Here is a 24,454-nt window from a genome sequence, read left to right as displayed (position 1 = left end):
AGTCACCCAGTTGGAAGACCTTTTACAACTCCTGTTGATGGAGCAATTCTTCCAAGGGGTGTCCACTGAATTGCAAAACTGGCTGAGAGATCGAAAACCGTGCACGGTACATAACCCCAGCGACCTTGGGGGGGGTCGGGGAACGTAGAAGTGGGCCTTATGCAAAATTTGTCTGCAGACGTTATTTTGGGCAACGACTTAGGGGAGCTGACTTTAGCGTTTGCACCCCGAACCTCCCCACAAGCAGCACTGCCCGTGGTTACCAGACAACAGGCCCGCACCAACACACTGACTGATCACTCTGAGGCTCAGGTAAGCAATCACCCCCCTAATGTCTCTTGGGCCCCTCCACTAGAGTTTGGTAGCGAAGTGGCCACTGACCCCTCGTCGCAAGTATATAGGGATAAGGTAGACCAAAATCAGGCGGGGTTGGAAGGAGAGAGGTACGGTTGGGACAAGGGGTTACTGTACAGGTATGCAGAGAAGATAGTGGCTGGATCTATTCCTCTGTCCGTTCAGCAGTTAATAGTACAGGGAGTGCAGAATTATTAGGCAAATGAGTATTTTGACCACATCATCCTCTTTATGCATGTTGTCTTACTCCAAGCTGTATAGGCTCGAAAGCCTACTACCAATTAAGCATATTAGGTGATGTGGATCTCTGTAATGAGAAGGGGTGTGGTCTAATGACATCAACACCCTATATCAGGTGTGCATAATTATTAGGCAACTTCCTTTCCTTTGGCAAAATGGGTCAAAAGAAGGACTTGACAGGCTCAGAAAAGTCAAAAATAGTGAGATATCTTGCAGAGGGATGCAGCACTCTTAAAATTGCAAAGCTTCTGAAGCGTGATCATCGAACAATCAAGCGTTTCATTCAAAATAGTCAACAGGGTCGCAAGAAGCGTGTGGAAAAACCAAGGCGCAAAATAACTGCCCATGAACTGAGAAAAGTCAAGCGTGCAGCTGCCAAGATGCCACTTGCCACCAGTTTGGTCATATTTCAGAGCTGCAACATCACTGGAGTGCCCAAAAGCACAAGGTGTGCAATACTCAGAGACATGGCCGAGGTAAGAAAGGCTGAAAGACGACCACCACTGAACAAGACACACAAGCTGAAACATCAAGACTGGGCCAAGAAATATCTCAAGACTGATTTTTCTAAGGTTTTATGGACTGATGAAATGACAGTGAGTCTTGATGGGCCAGATGGATGGGCCCGTGGCTGGATTGGTAAAGGGCAGAGAGCTCCAGTCCGACTCAGACGCCAGCAAGGTGGAGGTGGAGTACTGGTTTGGGCTGGTATCATCAAAGATGAGCTTGTGGGGCCTTTTCGGGTTGAGGATGGAGTCAAGCTCAACTCCCAGTCCTACTGCCAGTTTCTGGAAGACACCTTTTCAAGCAGTGGTACAGGAAGAAGTCTGCATCCTTCAAGAAAAACATGATTTTCATGCAGGACAATGCTCCATCACACGCGTCCAAGTACTCCACAGCGTGGCTGGCAAGAAAGGGTATAAAAGAAGAAAATCTAATGACATGGCCTCCTTGTTCACCTGATCTGAACCCCATTGAGAACCTGTGGTCCATCATCAAATGTGAGATTTACAAGGAGGGAAAACAGTACACCTCTCTGAACAGTGTCTGGGAGGCTGTGGTTGCTGCTGCACGCAATGTTGATGGTGAACAGATCAAAACACTGACAGAATCCATGGATGGCAGGCTTTTGAGTGTCCTTGCAAAGAAAGGTGGCTATATTGGTCACTGATTTGTTTTTGTTTTGTTTTTGAATGTCAGAAATGTATATTTGTGAATGTTGAGATGTTATATTGGTTTCACTGGTAAAAATAAATAATTGAAATGGGTATATATTTGTTTTTTGTTAAGTTGCCTAATAATTATGCACAGTAATAGTCACCTGCACACACAGATATCCCCCTAAAATAGCTAAAACTAAAAACAAACTAAAAACTACTTCCAAAAATATTCAGCTTTGATATTAATGAGTTTTTTGGGTTCATTGAGAACATGGTTGTTGTTCAATAATAAAATTAATCCTCAAAAATACAACTTGCCTAATAATTCTGCACTCCCTGTACCTCAGAGGTATAGACGAGAACTGCTACGGGTTGCCCACGATATTCCGCTGTCAGGCCACCTAACTCAGAATCTCTTTTGGCCAGGGATCACCAAAGATATTAGGCAGTATTGCCATTCGTGTGACACCTGCCAACGAGTAGGGAAAAGAGGAGACCGATATAAGGCAAAGCTACACTCCCTCCCCATAATAGAGGAGCCTTTTAGTCGAGTGGCGGTGGACCTCATTGGCCCCCTAGCCAAGCCTAGCCCCTCGGGGAAGAGGTATATACTCATGGTCGTGGATTATGCCACCCGATATCCCGAGGCAGTGGCTCTGGCTAATATTCATGCCGAGACCGTGGCGGGTGCCCTCATCAGAATCTTCTCCCGCATGGGATTTCCCCGGGAGATTATTTCGGACCGGGGCACCCAGTTTACGGCCGAGATTACCCACCAGTTGTGGAGAGCATGTGGGGTGAAACTCATTGTAAATTCCGCTTATCACCCCCAGTCTAATGGGCTCTGTGAACGGTTTAATGGAACACTGAAACAGATGCTCCGCACGTTCATAGATACCCAGAAGAACTGGGAGCGGTTTCTACCCCATTTGCTTTTCGCCTACCGGGAGGTACCTCAGGAGTCCACGGGGTTCTCTCCCTTTGAATTATTATTCGGAAGGAGGGTACGGGGTCCCCTAGACTTAATCCGAGAGCATTGGGAGGGGGAAGTCACTAGTGACGGTACTCCTATCGTACCATACGTGCTGGAGTTTAGGGAGCGCCTGGAGGCCCTGACTCGGACCGTCCGCTCCAACCTTCAGGCGGCTCAAACCCGTCAGCGCAGTTGGTATGATAGGAGCACCAGGGACCGCAGTTTTCAGACTGGGCAGAAGGTGCTAATCTTAAAACCGGTCAAAAATGATAAACTGCAGGCCTCCTGGCAGGGCCCATACAAGGTGGTGGAACAAATCTGTGACACCACCTATGTGATCGGCCCATGTACTGGAGCACGACCCTCTTCTGCGTAGACTACCGGAAACTTAATGATAAAACCGTCTCTGACGCCTACCCTATGCCCCGGATAGATGAGCTCCTGGATAAAATGGCTCAAGGCCAGTATCTCACCACCATAGATCTGTGTAAGGGGTACTGGCAGATCCCACTAGCCGAGGATGCCATCCCCAAATCAGCATTCGTCACCCCGTTTGGCCTGTACCAATTCAAGGTCATGCCATTCGGGATGAAGAACGCTCCGGCTACTTTCCATCGAATGGTAGATGGGCTACTGGATGGGTCCCAAGAGTACGCATGCGCCTATTTAGACGACATAGCTATATTTAGCAGCTCCTGGGACGAGCATTTGAACCATATAGGGGCGATCCTAGATCGCATTAGGGAGGCAGGATTAACCCTTAAGCCTAGCAAATGTCACATAGGGATGGCGGAGGTCCAGTACCTAGGGCACCGAGTAGGTAGCAGGCAGCAGAAGCCCGAACCGGCCAAGGTAGAGGCCGTAGCCAAGTGGCCCACTCCCCATACCAAGACCCAAGTGCTAGCCTTTCTAGGTACCGCAGGCTATTATAGGAAGTTCGTACCTAATTATAGTACCCTAGCCAAACCCCTCACCGACCTCACCCGTAAAAACCTTCCTAAGATTGTTACCTGGAGCCCAGAGTGTGAACAAGCATTCCAAGAACTGAAAAACGCTTTCGTAAATGCCCCTATCCTTGCTGCCCCGGATCCAACTAAACGCTTTCTCGTCCATACAGACGCTTCTATGTTTGGATTGGGAGCTGTGTTGAGCCAAGTCGGGGCTGATGGCGGCGAGCATCCTGTGGCCTACCTAAGCAGGAAACTGTTACCCCGAGAAGTTAGCTACGCTGCCATCGAAAAGGAATGCCTGGCCGTGGTGTGGGCCCTCAAGAAACTTCAGCCATATCTATATGGACAACAATTTTCCCTGCTCACAGATCACAACCCGTTGGTGTGGCTAAACAGGGTATCCGGAGACAATGCCCGGCTGTTGCGCTGGAGTTTGGCGCTGCAGCCATTTGACTTAACAATCCATTACCAACCTGGGAAGCAAAACGGCAACGCCGACTGGTTGTCCAGACAAACTGAACTTTTACATTGATCTGTGAACACTCCTCCGGACCTCCCCAAGCCAATCCGTTGGGATCAGACTGGGTATGCCGGCTTGGTTCTGGGGGAGCATTGTGGCAAACCTCGCCACTTATGAACTATGCAGGAATTGTTATTTAGGCTAATGGTTAAAATGTATGTTAAACTGTATGTTACTGTTTAAACTCCCTGCTGTTTCAGTTGGGAAACCCCTTGTAGGGGAGACTGTTTTTAAAAAGTGTTTGTTTTTCCGGTTGAAGAAAAAGTTGTTGTTGACTCCCAAGCTATGTGTCGTCTAGTTCTTGGTGGAAAGGGGTTATTATTACAATTACCAAGAGTAGTTATTTGCTTGTCTCTGCTTACCAAAAAGATGATATTACAGACCCTACTGCCTCTCTGCTACAATTACCAAGAGTAGTTACTTGCTTGTCTCTGCCTACCCAAAAGATATTACAGATCCTACTGCCTCTCTGCTACACAGGAGTGTAAGGTACAGTATAGGAATTGATGTACAGGAGTGTAAGGTACAGTAAAGGAAGTGATGTACAGGAGTGTCTCAGCATTAGATTGCCTGTGCTGTGTGTAATCTCCTGCTCTGTGTCTCACACCTAGACTAGATATACAGACACATAACAGCAGGAGGTCTCAGCATTAGATTGTCTGTGCTGTGTGTAATCTCCTGCTCTGTGTCTCACACCTAGACTAGATATACAGACACATAACAGAACAGGAAGTGATATGCAGAAGTTTAAGCCACGGAACAGGAAGTGATGTGCAGAAGTTTAAGCCACGGAACAGGAAGTGATGTGCAGAAGTTTAAGCCACGGAACAGGAAGTGATGTGCAGAAGTTTAAGCCACGGAACAGGACTTGATGTGCAGAAGTTTAAGCCACGGAACAGGAAGTGATGTGCAGAAGTTTAAGCCACGGAACAGGACGTGATGTGCAGAAGTTTAAGCCACAGAACAGGACGTGATGTGCAGAAGTTTAAGCCACAGAACAGGACGTGATGTGCAGAAGTTTAAGCCACGGAACAGGAAGTGATGTGCAGAAGTTTAAGCCATGGAACAGGAAGTGATGTGCTGAAGTTTTAAGCCATTGAACAGGAAGTGATGTGCAGAAGTTTTAAGCCATTGAACAGGAAGTGATGTGCAGAAGTTTAAGCTATTGAACAGGAAGTGATGTGCAGAAGTTTAAGCTATTGAACAGGAAGTGATGTGCAGAAATTTAAGCCACGGAACAGGAAGTGATGTGCAGAAGTTTAAGCCACGGAACAGGAAGTGATGTGCTGAAGTTTAAGCCATGGAACAGGAAGTGATGTGCAGAAGTTTAAGCCATTGAACAGGAAGTGATGTGCAGAAGTTTAAGCCATTGAACAGGAAGTGATGTGCAGAAGTTTAAGCCATTGAACAGGAAGTGATGTGCAGAAGTTTAAGCCATTGAACAGGAAGTGATGTGCAGAAGTTTAAGCTATTGAACAGGAAGTGATGTGCAGAAGTTTAAGCTATTGAACAGGAAGTGATGTGTGGAAGAGTAAGATGTGTTTATTATGTGTACCAGAGTAATAAGCAGCTTCCCTGTATGACAGATTAGGACCACACATGTAGCTGTCACTTACCTGCTCCTGGGCATTACGGGACAGTCTGCGCAGGAAGGAACCTATTAGGGCCCCAGCACCCACTAGCACTGGCATCACTACCAACAGGAGCCCTGTCAGCTTGGGGGAGATGTAATAAAGCGACACAAAACAGCCAACTGTCTGTGTGAGATTTCTGAGACCCTGAATAAAGGGGAGATACAATGAGACCCTGGGCTGTGTCCGATATGGTTTAAGGTGAACAAATACACAAAATATGACGGTTGGAATAAATGATGGGTAAGGTGCACATACCTGCTAGGTACATATGTATATAAATAGTGTGTATATGTGTACAGACCTGCTAGGTACAGGTGTATATAAATAGTGTGTATATGTGTACAGACCTGCTAGGTACATGTGTATATAAATAGTGTGTATATGTGTACAGACCTGCTAGGTACATGTGTATATAAATAGTGTGTATAGGTGTACAGACCTGCTAGGTACAGGTGTATATAAATAGTGTGTATATGTGTACAGACCAGCTAGGTACAGGTGTATATAAATAGTGTGTATATGTGTACAGACCAGCTAGGTACAGGTGTATATAAATAGTGTGTATATGTGTACAGACCAGCTAGGTACAGGTGTATATAAATAGTGTGTATATGTGTACAGACCAGCTAGGTACAGGTGTATATAAATAGTGTGTATATGTGTACATACCTGCTAGGTACATGTGTATATAAATAGTGTGTATATGTGTACAGACCTGCTAGGTACAGGTGTATATAAATAGTGTGTATAGGTGTACAGACCTGCTAGGTACAGGTGTATATAAATAGTGTGTATATGTGTACATACCTGCTAGGTACAGGTGTATATAAATAGTGTGTATATGTGTACAGACCAGCTAGGTACAGGTGTATATAAATAGTGTGTATATATGTACAGACCTGCTAGGTACATCTGTGTATATAAATAGTGTGTATATGTGTACAGACCTGCTAGGTACATCTGTGTATATAAATAGTGTGTATATGTGTACAGACCTGCTAGGTAAATGTGTATATATAAATAGTGTGTATATGTGTACAGACCTGCTAGGTACAGGTGTATATAAATAGTGTGTATATGTGTACATACCTGCTAGGTACAGGTGTATATAAATAGTGTGTATATGTGTACATACCTGCTAGGTACAGGTGTATATAAATAGTGTGTATATGTGTACATACCTGCTAGGTACAGGTGTATATAAATAGTGTGTATATGTGTACATACCTGCTAGGTACAGGTGTATATAAATAGTGTGTATATGTGTACAGACCTGCTAGGTACATGTATATATAAATAGTGTGTATATGTGTACAGACCTGCTAGGTACAGGTGTATATAAATAGTGTGTATATGTGTACATACCTGCTAGGTACAGGTGTATATAAATAGTGTGTATATGTGTACAGACCTGCTAGGTACATGTGTATATAAATAGTGTGTATATGTGTACAGACCTGCTAGGTACATGTGTATATAAATAGTGTGTATATGTGTACAGACCTGCTAGGTACATGTGTATATAAATAGTGTGTATATGTGTACATACCTGCTAGGTACAGGTGTATATAAATAGTGTGTATAGGTGTACAGACCTGCTAGGTACAGGTGTATATAAATAGTGTGTATATGTGTACATACCTGCTAGGTACAGGTGTATATAAATAGTGTGTATATGTGTACAGACCAGCTAGGTACAGGTGTATATAAATAGTGTGTATATATGTACAGACCTGCTAGGTACAGGTGTATATAAATAGTGTGTATATGTGTACAGACCTGCTAGGTACATCTGTGTATATAAATAGTGTGTATATGTGTACAGACCTGCTAGGTAAATGTGTATATATAAATAGTGTGTATATGTGTACAGACCTGCTAGGTACAGGTGTATATAAATAGTGTGTATATGTGTACATACCTGCTAGGTACAGGTGTATATAAATAGTGTGTATATGTGTACATACCTGCTAGGTACAGGTGTATATACATAGTGTGTATATGTGTACATACCTGCTAGGTACAGGTGTATATAAATAGTGTGTATATGTGTACATACCTGCTAGGTACAGGTGTATATAAATAGTGTGTATATGTGTACAGACCTGCTAGGTACATGTGTATATAAATAGTGTGTATATGTGTACAGACCTGCTAGGTACATGTGTATATAAATAGTGTGTATATGTGTACAGACCTGCTAGGTACATGTGTATATAAATAGTGTGTATATGTGTACAGACCTGCTAGGTACAGGTGTATATAAATAGTGTGTATATGCGTACAGACCTGCTGCTAGGTACATGTGTATATAAATAGTGTGTATATATGTACAGACCTGCTAGGTACATATGTATATAAATAGTGTGTATATGTGTACAGACCTGCTAGGTACATGTGTATATAAATAGTGTGTATATGTGTACAGACCTGCTAGGTACAGGTGTATATAAATAGTGTGTATATGTGTACAGACCTGCTAGGTACATGTGTATATAAATAGTGTGTATATGTGTACAGACCTGCTAGGTACATGTGTATATAAATAGTGTGTATAGGTGCACAGACCTGCTAGGTACATGTGTATATAAATAGTGTGTATATGTGTACAGACCTGCTAGGTACATGTGTATATAAATAGTGTGTATAGGTGTACAGACCTGCTAGGTACATGTGTATATAAATAGTGTGTATATGTGTACAGACCTGCTAGGTACAGGTGTATATAAATAGTGTGTATAGGTGTACAGACCTGCTAGGTACATGTGTATATAAATAGTGTGTATATGTGTACAGACCTGCTAGGTACAGGTGTATATAAATAGTGTGTATATGTATACAGACCTGCTAGTTACATGTGTGTATATAAATAGTGTGTATATGTGTACAGATCTGCTAGGTACAGGTGTTTATAAATAGTGTGTATATGTGTACAGACCTGCTAGGTACATGTGTGTATATAAATACAGTAATGTGTATATGTGTACAGACCTGCTAGGTACATGTGTATATAAATAGTGTGTATATGTGTACAGACCTGCTAGGTACATGTGTATATAAATAGTGTGTATAGGTGCACAGACCTGCTAGGTACATGTGTATATAAATAGTGTGTATATGTGTACAGATCTGCTAGGTACATGTGTATATAAATAGTGTGTATAGGTGCACAGACCTGCTAGGTACATGTGTATATAAATAGTGTGTATATGTGTACAGACCTGCTAGGTACATGTGTATATAAATAGTGTGTATATGTATACAGACCTGCTAGTTACATGTGTGTATATAAATAGTGTGTATATGTGTACAGACCTGCTAGGTACATGTGTATATAAATAGTGTGTATATGTGTACAGACCTGCTAGTTACATGTGTGTATATAAATAGTGTGTATATGTGTACAGACCTGCTAGGTACATGTGTATATAAATAGTGTGTATATGTGTACAGACCTGCTAGGTACATGTGTATATAAATAGTGTGTATAGGTGTACAGACCTGCTAGGTACATGTGTATATAAATAGTGTGTATATGTGTACAGACCTGCTAGGTACATGTGTATATAAATAGTGTGTATATGTGTACAGACCTGCTAGGTACAGGTGTTTATAAATAGTGTGTATATGTGTACAGACCTGCTAGGTACATGTGTATATAAATAGTGTGTATATGTGTACAGACCTGCTAGGTACAGGTGTATATAAATAGTGTGTATATATGTACAGACCAGCTAGGTACATGTGTATATAAATAGTGTGTATATGCGTACAGACCTGCTAGGTACATGTGTATATAAATAGTGTGTATAGGTGTACAGACCTGCTAGGTACATGTGTATATAAATAGTGTGTATAGGTGTACAGACCTGCTAGGTACATGTGTATATAAATAGTGTGTATATGTGTACAGACCTGCTAGGTACATGTGTATATAAATAGTGTGTATAGGTGTACAGACCTGCTAGGTACATGTGTATATAAATAGTGTGTATATGTGTACAGACCTGCTAGGTACATGTGTATATAAATAGTGTGTATAGGTGCACAGACCTGCTAGGTACATGTGTATATAAATAGTGTGTATATGTGTACAGACCTGCTAGGTACATGTGTATATAAATAGTGTGTATATGTGTACAGACCTGCTAGGTACAGGTGTATATAAATAGTGTGTACATGTGTACAGACCTGCTAGGTACCTACCATACAGGTGTATATAAATAGTGTGTATATGTGTACAGATCTGCTAGGTACAGGTGTATATAAATAGTGTGTATATGTGTACAGACCTGCTAGGTACACGTCTAGGGAGGAGCATATTGGGGGCATGCAAGTTAAGTGGGACGGCAGTGACTCACCTGAGAGATGACCTGTTTGAAGGAGGATTTAAACTCCTGGACATCGGAGGTGAGTCTGTTTACCAACAGTCCTGTCTTGTGGGCATCAAAGAAAGCAACGTCCTGCCTGAAGGGACAATGGGCGCGGTGTTACAGGTCACAGGGAAGTGGGTAGATATAGACCAGAGCTGCAATATGTCATGTGATGTGCTGGCGTGTCTAAACCTGGGGACGAGTGACAGCTGCTGTGCAATTCTAAAGCTCTCTTAATTAAAAGGGACACACTAGCTGTGTGTGCGGGGCGAGCATTAGTGCAGGAATACACAGCTAAAGTCATGCTCAGAAGCCATAAATATATGATCCTCCTGAGCAGCACTTAGCCAATCACAAGCAGCATACTGATGTAGACACCAATCCCAGCAGTGCCCTGCAACATGCTACTTTAGCTACTGTATGTGTCTACCCCTTTGAGCAAGTGAAAGAAACAGTTAAGTATGGGAATTAGGACAAGAATAAAATACTTTAAACGTATAAAATCTAAGAATGTCCCAGTAACTGGTTATAGGAATTAGCACCTTGCAGTTTGGTTAGCGGGTACACACCAGGCGCACAGTCTGCACACACTGACTCTATTCGCTCGGTACATCATTTCTTACTCCTCCAGGTGTTTTGCAAACACTTCATTTAAAATCAAAGTCTTGCAGACAAAAGAACCTAACGGTATCAATGCGAGATGGGATGTAAATCTCTTTCTAGGATAATTAAGTGTAGTTATCGTTCAGAGTTTCAGCTACTTCCTCTGTTTATGAGTCTATGTCTGTGTTTGTTTTTGTAGCTTTTCTATTTTTTTCTTGTTTTTCACGATGGATATAATTTAAGTGAAAAAAGTTATATTGTATTATATATTGGAAGGTCTTTATAATATAAGAAAGGCACAATGTTAGCGATAAAATCATCAAATACAATAGATTGTTCTAATCCCGCACAGATTAATACCATCGAATCAACCCATAATAACTAATACACAAACAGTAATCTCTAGAAAGCATTAAGAGAAGATATATAAATAATGTACATTTTCCTATTTCAACACATTAGACACCAACAGATTATTTTCTTTTCTTTCTGTTGTGTTTTTTTTAAATTGTATGATATAATTTTTTTTTTATGTAAGGAGCTATCTGGGACAGTATGAATAACTATGAGTGACATCTATTATAGTTCATTATGATTGTTTCAGATTGAGATTCAAAATGAGATGACACTCTTAGATAATACGGGCGGAGAAAATAGTTACATCTGATTACGATACAAATAAACGGTATCAACAAATGTCGAGATAACAGGTATTCTGCCTAGTAACTGCTTAGTAGCTCTCGTTCTATTTTTTAATTGGTCGAAAATATCCCCGACACGTCACTTCCGGTGGCACGGAGGGAGGTCACGTGATCGGAGGGATATTTAAAAAGCTGGCATTTACGGTCAGAATATCCAGTCACCATCGATAAAGCTACGGCAAAATGCGTCTGGTGACTAGTATTAAACATGCACTATTAACCGACATCACCCAGGTCTGAATTTATACTTTTTATATATATGTTTTACCAATAAAAGTTATGTTTTATAGTTGAAGACCTGGCTATATGAACTTTCCTTTTGCATATGTCGGAGCATTAACTTAAGCGCTCAATATCACATAAAAGCCTCATTGAGTGTTAAAACCTGCCTCCAAAAGACTGTTTTTATTATTTCAGAAGGAGAACACCTGGTACAGAGGACTGCATCAGGTGTATTGATTCTCCATTATTATTTGTGCTTGTTAAGGGTTAAAATGATGGTAAACTCTCCCCTTTTTAAAATCAGATCTGGAATGTAAGCGCTATTTTAGATGGAGTTTAATTCATTAGCTGTAATGAAGATGCAGTATAACATGCTTTTTAATATAGATATGAAATTCAAATACTGCATGCTCCTCCGCCAACTTCAAAAGTAAAATGTTCTGTGAGCTAACAGATTGAATTGTTGTCCAATCAGCGCTCTCCCCATATGGCACTTTTGTTGTAGCTAGAGCATTGATTGGAGAGTAATTCAATCATTTAGCTGACAGGAAAATTGACTTTTGAAGTGGGTGGTGTAACGTGGGGTATTTGAATTTCATATCTATATTAATAACTAAGTTATAGCGCATCTTCATTGCACATGATGAATAAAACCCCATCTAAAATAGCGCTTACATTCCAGATCTGATTTTAAAAAGGGGAGAGTTTACCATCACTTTAAGCACAGGCGGGCGCTTTAAACAGCAGCTATAGCAGAGAGCAACCACAAATTGTACTTTATTTAAAATGGTTTAAAGCAATCTACTTGCTTATTTGCCACTAGCGGCGCAGACTGGATCTGTATTTAGTTCTACGCTACTGTCAATATCCTGTTAGCTCTGATATCACAGTGTCATAACTCAGGCGATCTGAGCAGGTATCTTATATAGAGGGTAGATTACTAGTTCCGCTCTAACTCTTGCGCACAAGCGAAAAGGGGTTTATCGCGGTTCTTTTCCAGCAACAGAAGGAACGTGCGGTTTACATGTTGAAAGTAAACCAACCTCGAGCTTTGGCTAACTATTACGCGAGACAAAAAAAGTCTACAAAATATATTTAACAGTACAGTTACACTCATAACACTGATAGAACTTTTTTTTTTTTTTTTTAATTCTTTATTACTGGAAACAAATAAAAATCAGGCATTACAATAGATATTATAGAATTTACATTAGTATTTTGCATCCATATTGATTACATTTCTGCAGATGGCTTGTCAGAGCCAAGTGCGCAGAGTAGTCCATGAGAGAGGAGGGCTAGGTATTGTCTTTATAGGCTTTAATCTGTAACATTTGATGTAGTAAAGTCCGTCCAGTAAACTTTGTATGCCACATCCGTCTCCATTTTCCAAAATATTTTTATAACATAACATATAACAATAACAGTAACTATAACATACTAACATTGTAATAAAAGGGTGGGGTTCAAGGCGGGGAGGAGAGGTGGGGAGGGGAGGGAGAGAGAGAAAAAAAAAAAACCAACAAAAAAAAACAAAAAAACAACCGGGTTGGATCCCGTTATCTAGAAAAGCATTTCCTCAGTCGGGTATTTGGTGGTATTAAGGGTCTCCCCCTCAGTTTCACCGGGGTTAGAGTTAAGATTAAGCTGGGGCATCATCTCCGACTGGAGAAATGGTCTCATGATCTGCTGTTTCAGGTCTACGTGGAACGTATTAATAAGAGGGCACCATTTTCTCCAGAAGGGCCTCAGTCGTCTGGTCACATCTAACCTCACGTCATATTGTTCTATGTAAAGTTGTTTAATCAATAAGTGTTTAAATTGTGCTATTGTTGGGGGATGTTTAGATATCCATCTTGTCAGGATACAGTGCCTTGCCAGTATGGTGCACATCGTAAGTATCTTGTGATGTCGTTGGTGTGTATCTCCCCATTTGAAGAGATATATTTCGGCCGTGGTGAGTTCTATTTCAACCCTAAGGGTGATTTTTACCCAGTATTGAAAATGTCCCCAGAAACGTCTGATAGCTGGACAGGTATAGAAGTAGTGCAGGAAAGAGGGGGCTGCACTGCTGCACTTAATACATTGGTTGGGGCATGCGTTGTTCCATTTTGCTAATCTATTAGGAGTAATATAGTCCTTGTGTAATAGTCTAGTCTGCGCCTCTCTATAGGTTATTGCGAGAGTGGCTTGTTTTGTGCTGTCTAGACTGTCTTTCAAATCTTGTACCGATACTTCAATATGGATGTCTGTAGCTAGTCTTGCTAGCATGTTGGCTTGTATGGTGGCCTCAGTATGTTTTATTAGTTGTGTGTAGAAATGTGTGAGGGAGAACCGTCCCACTAGGAATAATGTCTGGGCGATAGCGAAGGGTGATTTGTCCCAGAAGCTGTCATGAGATGCTTGCAGAGACATCACATAGTGCCTCAACTGAAGGTAAGCATAAAAATGCTGATTTGGAAGCTGATATTTCGTCTTTAGCTCCTGGAAAGAGCGTATCGTGTGCAGCAATGGGTCCAGGATGTCTCCCACTGTCCTGATACCCCGGGTTTCCCATACGCGGAACGGTGCATGCTCATCACCTGCTGGGAAGTCTGCGTTCCCACGGATAGGGATATACCTTGGGGGGGGGTATCTATTTTTAGGAATTTGTGAATCAGCTGCCACGCCCTCAGTGGGTCACGGTATAGTGCACTGTTGGCAACTCTAGGGGGAAGAGATGCCATTCTCGCATAGGGGAGATAAGCCGGCGTCAGAGGGGCGACAATCGCTTCTTCAAGCGCTATGTCGGTGAAGTGTTTCGTATTCATCTGCCAGTCGGTAACCAATCTGGCTAAGGCCGCCCAGTTGTATAACTTGAGATTTGTCATTCCCAAGCCTCCCCCCAGGTATGGGAGGTGTAGCTTGTTCGCTGCTATTCTGGGTTTACCTCCCTTCCAGATAAATCGCGACATGGCACGCGAGAGCATCCTCAGGTCCCTTCTGGACATCAGAAACGGTAACATAAGCAGTGGATATAAGATTTTGGGTAGTATTGTCATCTTGATCAAGCCAATACGACCCGACAAGCCCAGAGGGAGGTTAGACCAGTTTGTTAGCTGAGAGGCCAACTCTGAACATTTACGTGATATGTTGAGATCATACATCTTAGAGGGATCTCTATGGAGTTTAATGCCAAGGTAGGTTAGCCCCTCCGAGACTTCCACGAATGGATAGCTTTGGGTAGAGGACGTATGTCTATGTAGCCATAGTATCTCTGACTTTGAGGTGTTTATTTGATATCCCGAAAAGGTACCGAAGTTCGAAATCATGTGTAGTATGTGTGGTATATGAACGGCTGGTGTGTCGACAAATAGTAGCATGTCATCGGCGTATAACGCCAGGTGCAGGGGGATCCCTCTTATCGTGATCCCTGGGAAGAGTTGTCGCAGTTTCATCGCAAGGGGTTCCAGTGCTAGGTTGAACAGCAGCGGTGAAAGGGGGCAGCCCTGCCTGGTGCCCCGACGTAGCTGAAAATCCGAGGAAAAGAGGCCATTTGCGATAACCCGCGCCACCGGTTGGTGGTACATTTTACCTATAACCTCCAAGAACGGACCCGTAAAACCGAACCTCCGCATAGTATCTAAAAGATGTGGCCATTCTACCCGGTCGAAGGCCTTCTCTGCATCCAAGGATAGCAGGAAGGCCTCCGGTGTGTCTTTCCTATCCCTTTCCTGCCCCTGTGCCCAGTAATGTTCTATCACCTGCATGACCCTGCGAAGATTCACCACCGATGAACGTTTGAAGACGAAGCCCGTTTGGTCCGGATGGACTAGGTCAGGGAGAATCACCTTCAATCTGTTAGCAAGAATCTTCATGAACAACTTGTAATCTGTATTTAACAGAGATATTGGTCTGTAAGATTCAGGCTTTGAGCGATCTTTACCCGGCTTGGGGATCAGCGTGATGTGCGCTGAAGTGAAATTGTTAGAGGGGGGGGTCTCCGTCTGAAGGAAGGTATTGTACAGTCTGGTCAGAGTAGGTGTGATCTGGGCCTGTAGTGATTTGTAAAATTCAGCCGGTAGACCGTCTGGCCCTGGTGCCTTACCTGCTGGCAAGGACCCCAGGGTGAAGGTGAGTTCCTCGAGTGTCACCGGGGCGTTTAAGCTGTCAATTTGGGTCTGTGTTAATTGGGGTGGCTGCAGCGAACGCCAGAACTGCGTCTGAGTTCCCTCTGGAGCCGCGTCCTGTTGGGTATAGAGTTTTGCATAGTACTGTGCAAAGCACTGCGCAATGTCCTCTGGTTTAGTGTATGTTAGGCCTTGCGCTCTGATTGCTGTTATGTTGGCTCTTGCTGTCTGGGGCTTCGACAAGGCAGCCAGCATCCTGCCTGCCTTCCCACCGAATCTATAGAATTTTCCTGCTGTCTTTAATAGTCCAGCAGTCGCCTGTTGTTTCATGAAAGCCTCAAGGTCCGCTTTTGCTGCTAAGTATGTCTCATAGGTTGTTTTCGTGTTAGCCTGTAGATATGTTTGGTATGTTAGACCCAGTTGTTTTTGTAAGTTCTTTAATTTATATTGTGTTTTGTGTCTTAATTTAGAGATGTATGAGATTATGGCTCCAGCAAACACTGTCTTGGCCGTCTCCCATAGGAGTTGGGTGTTTTCAGTATGTACTGCGTTATCAGTGAGAAAGTCCGTCCAAGTGTGCTGTAAATATTTGGTAAATGCCTCTGAGGTGGTCAGATAGGTCGGAAATCTAAGGGTGTTTCTGTTAGTGTGCCTTCTCCGGGTCCCAAGTGACAGTTCCACTGGTGCGTGGTCTGAAATCAGAATATTGTGTATCTTACAATGGTGCACTTGTGTGGTTAATTCCCCAGCAATCATGAATAAGTCAATTCTGGAGAGGGTATGTTTAGCTTTGGTCAGGCAAGTATAGTCCTTCCCCTCTGGATTCATCAACCTCCAGATATCACAGACCCCTAAATCCGCCTCCAGCATATTAAAGATTTTAGTTTCAAATCTGGCTTTGTAATTTACCTTAGGGTCCCTGATAGAGTGAGGTGCCAGCCAAAGTCTATCCAGAATGTGTGTGGGTGAGATATTGAAATCCCCACCAATTATTAAATTTGAGCCTATGTGGGGAGCTAGTTGCCGGGTTAATTCTGACCAGAAACCTGTAGTTCTATGGTTGGGGGCATATAAGTTGCAGAACACATATTTCACAGAATTTACCGTAGCTTGCACTATCATGAACCGTCCGTCTTTGTCTAGATAGGTGTTGTCTATCCTAGTTGTTAACCTTTTCCTGAACATAATAACTAAACCCCGGCTGGCACTTGTATAAGATAGAAAGACTACCTGTCCCACCCAATCCCTCTGCAGTTTCTGGTGTTCTGGGTCTGTTAGGTGCGTCTCCTGTAATAAAGCTATGTCTGTGCCCAGTTTCCTAAGGTGAGTGAGTATCAGTTTACGTTTTATGGGCGAGTGTATTCCACCCACGTTCCAAGTTACTATTTTATGCGACATTCCTAGTTACATAGGATGAATAGAGGGAGGAGAGAAAAAAAAAAAAAAAAAAAAAAGAAGAAGGGGAGGGAAAGGGAGAGAGGGGGAAGGGGGAGCGGGAAGGGACACTGAAGGGTTAAGGCAGTTTCTTGATTTATTTTCATATAACTAACATTAAATGCAAGACATTTTGGGCCTTCAGCAGAGTCCTTGATATTCAATGAGTACTCATTAAGTTTAGCGTGTACACAGCAGAACCATATATACAGTATATTCCCAACATAGGCATTAACAGTTCTAACTTTAACCAAGTGCAATTGTTCCATACCCTTACCCCTGGGAGGAATAGATACTTGTGCTGGTGGGTTTGAGCCCGCCTGAGTCCCTGCTTGGAATAAAGAAGGTGCCCTTTGGACAATAGGCGCACAGAGCACCTCCATGATGTGCTTTTTGCTCGTTAGGCACATAAAATTAATGGAGGTTTTTGCTGGAATGGCAGTTATAAGGGTGTAGGCGGAGGGAGCATTCCTTTCAAGGGAGGGTGAGATTAGAATTAGGCTAGGGGGGTATAGGTTTCTGTAGGCAATACGCTTGTGGTGTCGTAAATTACAATCTAGATTTTCTCTATTGCCACTCAGATAGCTGGGAAACCTTTCGGGTTTTGAGTCTTCCTGTTTAGTTTCCTGCCTACATGGGGTGCCTGTGGCTGTCCCTGTGCCTGCCTCAACACAACTGTCAACATACGCTATCCAAACATTTAGATGTGTGTAAACACTATGGCCTGTATTAATTGAATCAACATGTGCATTACTCTGAGGCAGCTCAGCACTCCCAGGAAGGAGTGTATGCGTTAGTGACCCAGTGCTATAACCTGCTAGGAACTGTAAACAAATTAAGAACAAACAGAACAATAATAAAACAAGTATAACATGTAAAACATAAAAAAACAGGTCACATTTCAACATTACCCTAGAGGCAACGTCCCGCCTCTCTTTGAAGTCCATCAAACCTTTTGGAACCAGGTTAGTTCCATTCTTGAAAAAAAACATTAAGTAACAAAAAAGTTCAGCCATCTTTTATCTACTATGGCCCAAAAGAGCAGAAGAGGGAGTCAAAGGGAGGGGACCTCCCGTTTTGGGCATACGATCTTCAGGTTGGGGGGTGCTGGTTTTCTGTTGCCAGATAACTTTTCACCGCCTGTGGTGAGTGGAAGAATTTAATACCATATGGTGTTTGTAGACAAAGTTTTGCAGGAAAGAGGAGTGCCACTTGACGTCCCTGTTCGTGGAGTTGGGAGCAGAGTGGTGCAAATTCCTTCCTTTGTCTAGAGACCTCCAGCGAGAAGTCCTGAAACAGGAGCAGCTTCGAGCCCTCATATATCAGTTCCTTATGCGATCTATAGGCTCTCAGAATTTTCAATTTTTCCTGGAAGTTCAGGCATTTGAATATCACCTGTCTAGGTTTAGTTCCCATCTGATCCAAGGCCCTCTCAGGACCTATCCGGTGTGCACGTTCTACATCAATGGGTAGGATGTCGGCATGGATACCCAGCAATCTAGGGAGTTTCAGTGCCGTAAACTCAAGCAGATCTTTGCCCTTAATTGATTCTGGCACTCCTACGATCCGCAAATTATTGCGGCGACTCCTGTTCTCCAGGTCATCTATGCGGTCTTGGAGTAGTTGAGTTTTCTTCACCAATTGTTTGACTGTAGTATCCGAGGCAAATTGTCTATCCTCTACTTCCGAGATGCGGGTTTCGGCTGCGTTTAAGCGTGTGGAGAACTGCCGCACCTCGCTCGTTAGTGTGTCCACCCCTGCTTGCAGGGAGTCCATCCTTGGGAGAAAGAATGATTTTAATTCTTGTAGGAGAGCAGAGTGTGAAACTGAGTCTGAGACCGCTATTGGGTCAGGTACAGCTGGGCCCTCAGCATGGGCGTCCGACAGATGTTTCAGTCTCTTTTCATTGGTCTTTGATCTGTGAGACATATCTGGTTTGGTAGAGGGAGACAGTTTGTGAAAGTATTTATCCACTTTCATTAGAGTGGGGTATGAAATCTTCTGGGTGCAGGGCGAACAAGTTAGATGGTGAAGTACTCAGATATTGCGGCCGGTGTCACCTGCAAACAGTACAAACGGGTGCCCTGTATGTATGGTAGCGGGCAGAGGTGCACGCTCAGAGTCTCTCTGTAGTTATGTAGTTTCTGTCTTGATGATTTAGATGGTATAACCTGTCTCGTTATGGTCAGCCATAGATGGAGGAGACACAGTCAGAATCAGTGCAGGCACAGGTATACTAGCAGTTGTGGTTGTATGTTGCGCACTTTGTGCCTGGGGTCGTTAGTTATGGACCAGGGGGGCCTTGTGAACATAGAATTTGCAGGTTTTTACTAGGATGTAGGTAACACTTTTCCCGCTCTAGGACAGCGTGGTGCAGTCAGGATGCATTGCTATTAAAAGTGAAAGTCATACAGAAAGACATGTGTTGCTGCACATCACTCTTCCCCAGTAATAGTCTCTGTAATCCTTTTTCTTAGAGAGAGGTTAATCGGCTGCCTGCACAGTTATGTTAAACTTGATTGACCTTTCAGTATTGCGGCTCCCCCTGCTATGCTTCTCCCCTCCTTCCCGGGTTTATGTTTGTTTCTGTGATCTGTCTCTTTACAAATACCGATCCCAGCCTTTCCGACTACTTACAGCTGCCCGTGGAGTGCTTGTTATCTACCCCCAGGTTAGCGATATGCAGCGACGTGTGATCAGTGTTCCCTTCACTTGTTCAGCCTTTGCAGGTCGAGGTCCCCCACCTCCATTTTTCCTTCTCAGGGACGGGTAGGATCCAAGATGGCGCTGGCGGCAAGTCACCGCTCCAACAGATAGTGCCCTCCGGTTGCCGGAGCTGATAGTGAATGCTCCGCGCACTTAAATAGACAACTGGCACTATGTAGCGTTAGCCCAGTAAGTCTGTCATGCGGGGCCCAGCAGAAATAAAGTATATTTTTCGATATATGCGTTCCGACCAGCGGAGCTCAGTCTGAGTGCGTCTGCTTTGCTGGCCCGCCCACCGGAAGTCTGATAGAACTTTTTTATGTAATTTAAAAAAAATATTAAGAGCTCAATGGTGTCTCAGCTCAAGTGTTAGACAAATATATGTCTAAATATGGGGGTGGGGATGAGAGAGAGAGTGCGAGAAAAAGAGAGAGAGAGAGAAAAAGAGAGAGAGAGAGAGAGAGAGAGAGAGAGAGAGAGAGAGAGAGAGAGAGAGAGAGAGAGAGAAAAAGAGAGAGAAAAAGAGAGAGAAAAAGAGAGAGAAAAAGAGAGAGAAAAAGAGAGAGAAAAAGAGAGAGAAAAAGAGAGAGAAAAAGAGAGAGAAAAAGAGAGAGAGAGAAAAAGAGAGAGAGAGAAAAAGAGAGAGAGAGAAAAAGAGAGAGAGAGAAAAAGAGAGAGAAAAAGAGAGAGAGAGAAAAAGAGAGAGAAAAAGAGAGAGAGAGAAAAAGAGAGAGAGAGAAAAAAGAGAGAGAGAGAAAAAGAGAGAGAGAGAAAAAGAGAGAGAGAGAAAAAAGAGAGAGAAAGAAAAAGAGAGAGAGAGAAAAAGAGAGAGAAAGAGAGAGAGAAAAAGAGAGAGAAAGAGAGAGAGAAAAAGAGAAAAAGAGAGAGAAAAAGAGAGAGAGAGAGAGAAAAAGAGAGAGAGAGAGAGAAAAAGAGAGAGAGAGAGAAAAAGAGAGAGAGAGAGAAAAAGAGAGAGAGAGAGAAAAAGAGAGAGAGAGAGAAAAAGAGAGAGAGAGAGAGAGAGAGAGAGAGAGAGAGAGAGAGAGAGAGAGAGAGAGAGAGAGAGAGAGAGAGAGAGAGAGAGAGAGAGAGAGAGAGAGAGAGAGAGAGAGAGAAAGAAAGAGAGAAAGAAAGAGAAACAGCTGTTTGGTTGTCATAACCACGGTAGGTGTTGGCTGAGCTCACCCTATCATGGTTTAATTGCCTCTATGGCTCCTCCTATTTAAGGCGTTGCCTTGTATCCACCTTTGCTCGTCTGTATGGATCTGTGATCGTTGCCACTCGGCAGTTTAAAGGTATTTTGACTTCCTTGCTAGCTCATTTATTTTGAACCACACGGCCCTGAGTTGTGCCACTACCCAGTTTATACCTGCTTGACTTATTGTATATATTGTTATTTGTTACACGCATGTACCACACATTAATGGGTTATGTGAAGTTTGGCGCTGTTTGTTTGCTGGCACCTTTGTTATTGCTATCCACGCACGCTACTTTATACCTTTGCGTTTGTTGTCTTATTATGTGGGACTTGGTCCGCACCCATTCTACTTCTATCATAAGTACACCACTGGCTATTATCACCCGCTATGACTGTATATACAATTTTTACAGTTTGACTGCCTTTTGCGCTCTGTCGTTATCTGCTTTATTCAGTTAATTGTATACATTTCTTTTTTTGTTTGCCCATTTACAGCCTGGTTCTCAGTATTCGCTAGTGTTTGCACTATTTGAATTCTCCTATATATATAAGTACATCGGTATTATTGAGTTGTGTATACCCCATTGCTCTGTGATACATATTGATATATAGTATTTGTATGGTTTGTATCACACTATCCCTGATAGTCTCTGGCCATCTCTGTTATTGTTATTTTTATTTCAGCATAGTACTTTCTTTTGTATTTCTGTCTTGTAGGTCCTTGGTTTGTTCTTTGAATACCCTTTGTTGAAAGTTGGAAGATTCCCATTTCAGACTGCATAGTCTGTTTTTAAACATATTGGTGATGGTGATATAGGTTGTTTGTGTCACGTTGTGTGTTGTTCCAATTGTTTTATGTTTCTAGTATTTGTCTATATGTATGTCTTTCAGATTATACCTGTGCTGATGAAGGCCCAACTGAGGGCCGAAACGTCGACCATGTATTAATGATCTAAGAATAAAGAAAATATTCTTCTCTATACAAATACTGAGAGTGCCCTTCTTCTACACCGATTTATATATATATACACACACACACATATATACACATATACATACAGTCGTATGCAGAGGTTTAGGCACCCCTGAAAATTTCCTTGATTTTCATTTATAAATAATTAGGTGTGAAATGAGGTTTATTGGATTAACAGAAAATGTGCAATATGCATCAAAATGAAATTAGACAGGTGCATAAATTTGGGCACCCTTGTCATTTTGTTGATTTGAATACCTGTAACTACCTAGCACTCATTAATTAGAACACGCAATTGGTTCGGTGACCCCATTAAGCCTTGAACTTCATAGACTGGTGCATCCATTCATGAGAAAAAGGTATTTAAGGTGGCCAATTGCAAGTTGTTGTTCTATTTGACTCTTCTATGAAGAGTGGCAACATGGGGGCCTCAAAACAACTCTCAAATGACCTGAAAACAAAGAATGTTCAACATTATGGTTTAGGGGAAGGCTACAAAAAGCTATTGCAGAGATTTAAGCTGTCAGTGTCCACTGTGAGGAACATAGTGAGGAAATGGAAGACCACAGGCACAGTTCTTGTTAAGACCAGAAGTAAAATATCGGAGAGGCAAAAGCAAAGGATGGTGAGAACGGTCAAAAACAGCCCACAGACCACCTCCAAAGACCTACAACATCATCTTGCTGCATATGGTGTCACTGTGCATCATTCAACAATTCAGCGTATGGGAGAGTGATGCGAAAGAAGCCTTTTATGTACAAACGCCACAAACCGAGTCACTTGAGGTATGCAAACGCACATTTGGACAAGCCAGCTTCATTTTGGAAGAAGGTGCTGTGGACTTATGAAACAAAGATTGAGTTATTTGGTCATAACAAGGGGCGTTATGCATGGCGGCAAAAGAACACAGCGTTCCAAGACAAACACTTGCTAGCCACAGTAAGATTTGGTGGATGTTCCATCATGCTGTGGGGCTGTGTGGCCAGGCCCGGTACTAGGAATCTTGTTAAAGTTGAGGGTTGCATGTATTTCATTTAATATCAGCAGATACTTGAGAATAATGTTGAGGAATCAGTCACAAAGTTGAAGTTAGGCCGGAGCTGGATATTTCAACAACGACCCAAAACACTGCTCAAAATCTACTCTGGCATTTATGCAGAGGAGCAAGTACAATGTTCTGGAATGGCCATCCCAGTCCCCAGACCTGAATATCATTGAAAATCTGTGGGGTGATTTGAAGTGGGCTGTCCATGATCGGCAACCATCAAACCTAACTGAACTGGAGATGTTTTACAAGGAGGAATGGTCAAAAACACCTTCATCCAGAATCCAGACACTCATTACAGGCTATAGGAAGCATCTAGAGGCTGTTATTTCTGCTAAAGGAGGCTCTACTAAATATTGATGCAATATTTCTGTTGGGGTGCACAAATTTATGCACCCGTCTAATTTCGTTTTGATGCATATTGCACATTTTCTGTTAATCCAATAAACCTCATTTCACTACTGAAATATTACTGTGTCCGTCAGTTATTTGATAGATCAAAATGAAATTGCTGATCCAAACACCCAATTATTTGTAAATGAAAATCATGGAAATTGTCAGGGGTGCCTAAACTTTTACATACGACTGTATCTATATATTCTGGGTAAGATATGCAAATTAGGTTCACAATGACACTTTTTTTTACTTCAAATCTGCTTTTCAGCAGATTCCGTTTACGCCAAAGCATCGCTGTTCACACAATTTATAAGCTTAGCTAGGGTTAGTGCAGTGATTCATAACCATCCCAGGACAGACTGTTTTGTGGTGGAAACAATGTAATTCAGAGGTTTTCTGTGGGAAAAAAACAAACCTTCTGGCCTGTCTAGAATTGTTAATGAACTACACAATGAGTTATTTTCTCTATTTTGTGCGTAGCGGAGGATTTTAAACTCACTTTTTACCTCCCCCTAATTTTAAATGTTGTTGTATTTTGTCCAGAAATCCACTTCACCCAGCAGTGATCCAAACTTTCTCCCAGCTGATGAGTGGCAGAAACCACGAAACAGTCTGTCCTGGGATGGTTCTGAATCACTAGCTAAGCTTATAAGTTGTGTGAACAGCGATGCTTCGGTGTAAAGGGAATCTGCTGAAAAGCAGACTGAAGTAAAAAGGTGTGTCATTGTGAACCTCATTTGCATATTTTACCCAAAATCCTTTGTTGCATTGGAAACTATGTAATTCAGAGGTTTTCTGTGGAAAAAACTATTCTTCTGGCCTGTCTAGATTTGTTAATGAACTACACAATGAGTTATTTTCTCTAT

The 24,454-nt window shown here is 42.5% G+C and overlaps 1 protein-coding gene across 1 annotated transcript in view; it reads right to left on the bottom strand.

Moving 5' to 3' along the window:
* Positions 1-24,454, bottom strand: part of LOC128659669 (mitochondrial potassium channel ATP-binding subunit-like) — a 343,891-nt gene that overhangs the window by 212,169 nt on the left and 107,268 nt on the right. The window contains exons 5-6 of the mRNA XM_053713238.1: positions 10,193-10,298; positions 5,814-5,975 (exon numbers count right to left, since the gene is read on the bottom strand). Coding sequence (XP_053569213.1) covers positions 5,814-5,975; positions 10,193-10,298 — 268 coding nt within the window. The remainder of the gene's footprint in view (positions 1-5,813; positions 5,976-10,192; positions 10,299-24,454) is intronic.

This window comes from Bombina bombina, chromosome 5, assembly GCF_027579735.1.
Source record: "Bombina bombina isolate aBomBom1 chromosome 5, aBomBom1.pri, whole genome shotgun sequence".
In the NCBI taxonomy this organism is placed as follows: domain Eukaryota; kingdom Metazoa; phylum Chordata; class Amphibia; order Anura; family Bombinatoridae; genus Bombina; species Bombina bombina.
This window is presented reverse-complemented; position numbering and strand designations above follow the sequence as displayed.